Genomic DNA, 5,213 nt, shown 5'->3' with positions numbered 1-5,213 from the left:
AAGCACGCACGAAGTGTATTAATTTCCCAGCCATGGCACCAACAACAATGGCTTTTAATGCAAACAATGAAAAGGTTGCATGCATGCACCTTTCCAAAGCAAAGCCTTATAAAAAGGGACATGCTTGTGATGCTAAGAGGCCTAATAAACCCGAACGAAGAGAGTACTCCACAAAATTTTACTCCACTAACCGGTTACAAGGGATCGGTTAGAGATGCCCTTAGCACTGGTATAGTAGAGAACCAAACAGAGAAAATAATTCCGAGCAAATTTGCATGCGCATACCACCAAAATTGCGGGACGCATTCCGCATACAACCAAATTAACCGTGATGGAGATTTATCTGGAATTCTGGACCATCGCTTGCTGGTAGACGTACGAATCATGGTTCTTGCTAAGATCCGTATATGATGATAGGAGGTTTCTGAATTGGACGCCGGTTGTCCTCGCTCGACGAGAATTTTTGGTCGCCTCGCCAAGTTTGATTTGAGAGCAACTCTAGCCGAGTCGGCATATGGTCGGCTACAATAATGGTCAATGCACTAATTTAGGGTCATAATGACACTCGATGCAGGATCACGTTAGAGCATTCACGGTCGGACATAGCAAATATGACCCTTTAAATGCCAGCGGAGCGCCCGGTCAGTGATTGAGCATGTCCATTTTGAGCCTTTATTTATTCGTCCACGCAGCCACACTCCTTACTTTTTTTCTCATATACCCGGTCACTTGCACGTGATTGGTGGAGATGAAAAAAGAAAAATAAAAAAATGAATAAAGAAAGAGAAAATATGGTCCGGGGTGGGGGCCGCGTCCTATGTGAAGGAATGTGCGGGCCCGCCCGGGCGCGTCTGCGAGCCCTCATATCCTCTTCATATTCGAGATGGATATGAGGGTTCACGGACATCCCGGACATATAGGGATGATATGAGGGACCCAGTTGGGTCACGTTTTTTCTTCTCTCTCCTGTCCGGTCACTGACCAATCACATCCGGCTGTAGATGCTCTTAAATGATGAAAGCGGGTCCAAACGTATTTACTCGGATGGTCGACATGCGTGAGAAAAGGAAAATTGATGCCCAACATAGCGCCGTTCAAGCGGCAGGTCGACTACAAAGGAGAACCGCGTTTCTTGGCCCGAGCTCACCTAGGAACAGTAAATTCGAAACAAAAAGTAAAATTTTGAAAAATTATATATGATACTTTTACATGAAAGATGATGAAATTTCCTATGAGCTTGCAAATTTTCATGCCAAGATAACTTCGGGAGGAACTCCATCCAAAAATAGAATCAAAAACGGAGCTAGGAAAACTCGAGCAGCTTCGGCCATTTTGGAGCTCCGATTTTGTGTTTTCTCTTCACGGGGCTCCTCCTGAAGTCATCTCGGCACCAATTTTTTGCAAGCTCCTAGAAAATTACATGATATTTACCGCAAACAAAATCATATGTTTTGCCTATTTTTCTTAAAGAAAGTACTGTTCACGCTGTAGCAGATTATCTCGGGCTCAGCTTTGAATCCAAAGCAGCCACACAGCTAAAAATTTGCCATCACCAAAGCTCAAAAGGCAGAAGTGAAAATTACCCGCCACCAAATACAACTGTGCTAAAACCGCGGACGGTAGCACTTTTATCCGGCGCAAGCCGGCCATAGAGCAGCCACCAAACTATCGTCGGGGCCGGTCCCTCGCCGCTCGCCGCCCATCTGTATGTCCCGTTTGCACCACAACTCCACTGTTCCAGGCCAACCCTGCCGCGATAGTAATAGGGCACCTTCCACTCCAGGCCACAGGGTCCCGGCGATCCTCCTACTCCTACCCCTCCTAACTGCCGCTGCCACTGTGCTGCCTGCCCGCCATGGATTCTCAACGGAAGAAATGGCCATGCACAGCACACCGCAGTGCACCTACCTAGGGTCCTCTACCTACCAACTCCCTCACTTTAACGCTAATCTCCAAAAGAAAAAAGCCCAAACGCGACGGAAGCTGGACTCACTGCAAGCAAGCCACACTCCCACAGTGCTCAGCGGTTGGTTGATGATAAAAACCTCGACACGATAGGAATCTCAAGCCATCCTCCTCCTCGCTCGGCCTTCCTTTCCTCCTCCCGGCGTTCCCACCCGGCAGTTTCCTCCACGGCTCCACCACCCCGGACCCAAGCCAACTGAGCAAAGCGCACGCCAAAGCGAGGGGCTTTGCCTCGAATCCTGGGCGAGCCGAGCCACGAACCCCACCACCGCTGCTTTCGCCTTTCCGTTCATTCCAAGAACCGGGCGCAGGCACACACCAGGTACGTACATGGAGCCGGCGGCGGCGGCGGACGGGGCCTCGGACGAGCCGGTGCACAAGGGGCGGACCAACTCCATCCTGCTCCCCATCCTCGCCGTCCTCCTCGCCTACCTGCTCTACCGCTACCTCCGCCCGCGCCTCCGCGGCCTCCGCCTCGACCGCCTCCCGTTCCGCGTCCCGGGCTGCCTCCGCCGCCGCGGCAATGCCACCCGGAGCACCCTGCTGCCCTACTTCGCGCCCATCGCCGACCGCCTCGGCGCGCTGCAGCCCTACCTCGGCCCCATCGCCGACCGCCTCGGGGTCGGCGGCCCGCACGGCCACGGTGGGTACGGCGGCGCCGACGCGCTCGTCAAGTTCCCCGGCGGCGAGGGCCTGTCGGTGGCCGCCATCCTCGAGGCGCCCGGGGAGGTGGTGGCCAAGTCGTCGCACAGCACGCTGTACCGCGCCGCGATGCGCTCCGGGGAGACGGCCGTGCTGCTCCGGTTCGTGCGGCCCGCGTGCGCCGTGGGCGCCGACGAGGCCGCCGCCGCCGCGCGCCGGATCGGCGCGGTCAGCCACCCGAACCTCGTGCCGCTCCGCGCCGTGTACGTCGGGCCGAGGGGCGAGAAGCTGCTCGTGCACCCCTTCTACGCCGCCGGCTCGCTCCACCGCTTCTTGCAAGGTCAGTGCGCATCACCCACTCTTGCTTTGGTTGCCGTTTCCCAGCAAGAAATCACAAAAATGCTCCTGAGAATTGGGCGACATGTTCATCCTGATTCGTACGTAGAAACGCACAATTTTGCTACGTCAAAAGCGCACATGAGTCCACACTGCAAATGAAACTTTTCTTATTCTATTTGTTGCGAGGAGATCACACATGAAACACCATAAGCTTGTGAATTTAAAAATTCTTATAACAAAGGGAAAAGCATGGCGTAGTTGCCAAGCTAGTTCGAAGACTACAAAAAGGCAGATCAGCAGCTTCCCCAAAACAAGAATCATTTCGGCCATCAGTTTCAACTTCCTTTTTTCGATAATCAGTTTTAACTTTTGAGGCAATGTGGAATGTGCTACACAGATAGTTATGTTCCGTCACGGTACAGAGTTCATTTCTTACTTCCAGTCCATCTTCGCTGGTTCTTATTATTATTGCCTACTGCGGCCAGGCAGGAAACATTTCTCTGCTTTGGTTGTTAGCCTGAAACCTCACATGACACTGTCCTGAAGCAATGGTCCTGGCCATTAATGTTAGACAAGGTCATTAGATCACCCTTCGCAATCGTGATCATTGGGGGCATACAATCAGTCCTGTGTGTTCCTCAGTTAAAACAGTGGTTAGTGCTGCATAGTCGTCTGTCAAACAGTCGTAAACATAGTCATTGTCGTGCCTTGTTTCAAAGAAATCAAAGCCATTGTTGTGCCTTAATTATACATACACTGCGTGTCTATCTCATTACAGAGGGGATCGCCGACTCGCAAAGGTGGAGCCTAATCTGCAAGCTCTCCGTCTGCATCGCCAAGGGGCTCGACCACCTGCACACGGGGATGGAGAAGCCGATCATCCACGGCAACCTCAAGACGAGCAACGTCCTGCTCGACGCCAGCTACGAGTGCAGGGTCTCGGACTACGGCCTCTACCTCCTGCTCAACACCGGCGGCGCCCACGAGATGCTGGAGGCGTCGGCGGCGCAGGGGTACAAGGCGCCGGAGCTGGTCAAGATGAGGGACGCCACCAGGGAGACCGACGTGTACAGCCTGGGCGTGGTGCTGCTGGAGATGCTCGCGCAGAAGGAGCCGGCCGGCGGCGACGACCGCGCGCCGAGCTCCCGCGACATCTTCTTGCCGGCGTCGTTCAAGAACCTGGTGCTCGAGAGGAAGATCTCCGACGCCTTCAACTCAGACCTCGTCAGGCAGAGCAGGAAGTCGGGCAACGAGAGGAAGCTCAACGCCTTCTTCGAGCTGGCCACGGCCTGCTGCAGCCCTTCGCCGTCGCTGAGGCCCAACACCAAGGAGATACTCAGAAGGCTCGAGGAGATAGCAAAATGATCACTTAATTTAATTAAATGTGGGTAGGTTCACCATTCAGACGTAGCACGAGACAGGGCTGAAATGAAGGAACGACTGAACCTCTGCTGGACCATTGGAGAATGGCTTCAGATATCATGGAATGTGTATAGTCAGAGTGTAAACGCAGTGGAGGTCATCGTCTCAGAATATGATTGTACGTAATTTATTTTCTTGTGCTTTACTTGAAACCGATCATGTACAAAGTGTTGAAAGAGTGGGGAAGGCGTATGCTGCATTTGCATTTTCATGCATCAAAATCTCCATGTCAATGTAACCTTCGTCTGATCTGAGTGTTATATCAGATATGATTGTCATGCTGGCGACACGGGGGGCGCCCCTGATCGCACCGCCGCTCCCCTCCCTCCCTCGCTCCCAGTCTCGCCGCCACCTGAGGAGGCCGCCGGCAAAGGCCGCGCGCGCTCCGGGGATGGTGGCGGCGAGGCGCTTCTCCTCCACCGCGTGGCCACCGTTTCGTCAGAGGAGGGAGGACAGGATGCGTCAGATTGGATCAGGCGCCCGGCCTCGGAGGCGGGTGGAGGCAGCGCTCGCCGACGTCGTCCCTGTGTCCCTGCCGGCCAGTCCCGGCCCCCTGTGTGTGGCGGCCCGTCGCTGCTTGCTCGGGCGCTGACTGGTCTGGGGCGGGGGCGGATCTGGGGCTTCCTTCCCAGATCCAGCCGGTGTTGGCTGGGCCGCCAGGTGGGGCCAGCCGGGGAGGTGGTGTTGCTGGGTGGTGGAGGCGGGAGTGGTGGAGGCTGGTGGCGGTGGGTGTTGTTGTTGGTGCTTGGTGGACTGCTGCGCCGGTTTTCGATCTCCCCTGCCTTTGGTCAGTGCTATGGCGTTTCAGATCTGGTCTCCGGCAGGTGCACGGTGGCGCGCGTGGG

General features: G+C 54.9%; 1 protein-coding gene across 1 annotated transcript; it reads left to right on the top strand.

The window, feature by feature from the left end:
* The first annotated feature begins 1,778 nt into the window (after positions 1 to 1,778).
* LOC123137728 (putative kinase-like protein TMKL1) lies at positions 1,779 to 4,589 on the top strand. The gene is made up of 2 exons (XM_044557570.1): positions 1,779 to 2,947; positions 3,725 to 4,589. The coding sequence occupies exons 1-2, from the start codon at positions 2,296 to 2,298 to the stop codon at positions 4,309 to 4,311; spliced, it is 1,239 nt and encodes a 412-aa protein (XP_044413505.1). The 5' UTR covers positions 1,779 to 2,295; the 3' UTR covers positions 4,312 to 4,589.
* The last annotated feature ends 624 nt before the right edge of the window (positions 4,590 to 5,213 follow it).

This window comes from Triticum aestivum, chromosome 6B, assembly GCF_018294505.1.
Source record: "Triticum aestivum cultivar Chinese Spring chromosome 6B, IWGSC CS RefSeq v2.1, whole genome shotgun sequence".
Taxonomy (NCBI): domain Eukaryota; kingdom Viridiplantae; phylum Streptophyta; class Magnoliopsida; order Poales; family Poaceae; genus Triticum; species Triticum aestivum.
The sequence above is the reverse complement of the archived record's forward strand: the minus strand, read 5'-3'. Positions and strand labels throughout refer to the sequence as shown.

Bases quoted from the DNA above. Each gene is read 5' to 3' on its own strand.
- LOC123137728 (XM_044557570.1), top strand. From the start codon at position 2,296: ATGGAGCCGGCGGCGGCGGCGGACGGGGCCTCGGACGAGCCGGTGCAC. The intron at 2,948-3,724 runs GTCAGTGCGCAT...ATCTCATTACAG, and splicing joins GCTCCACCGCTTCTTGCAAG to AGGGGATCGCCGACTCGCAA.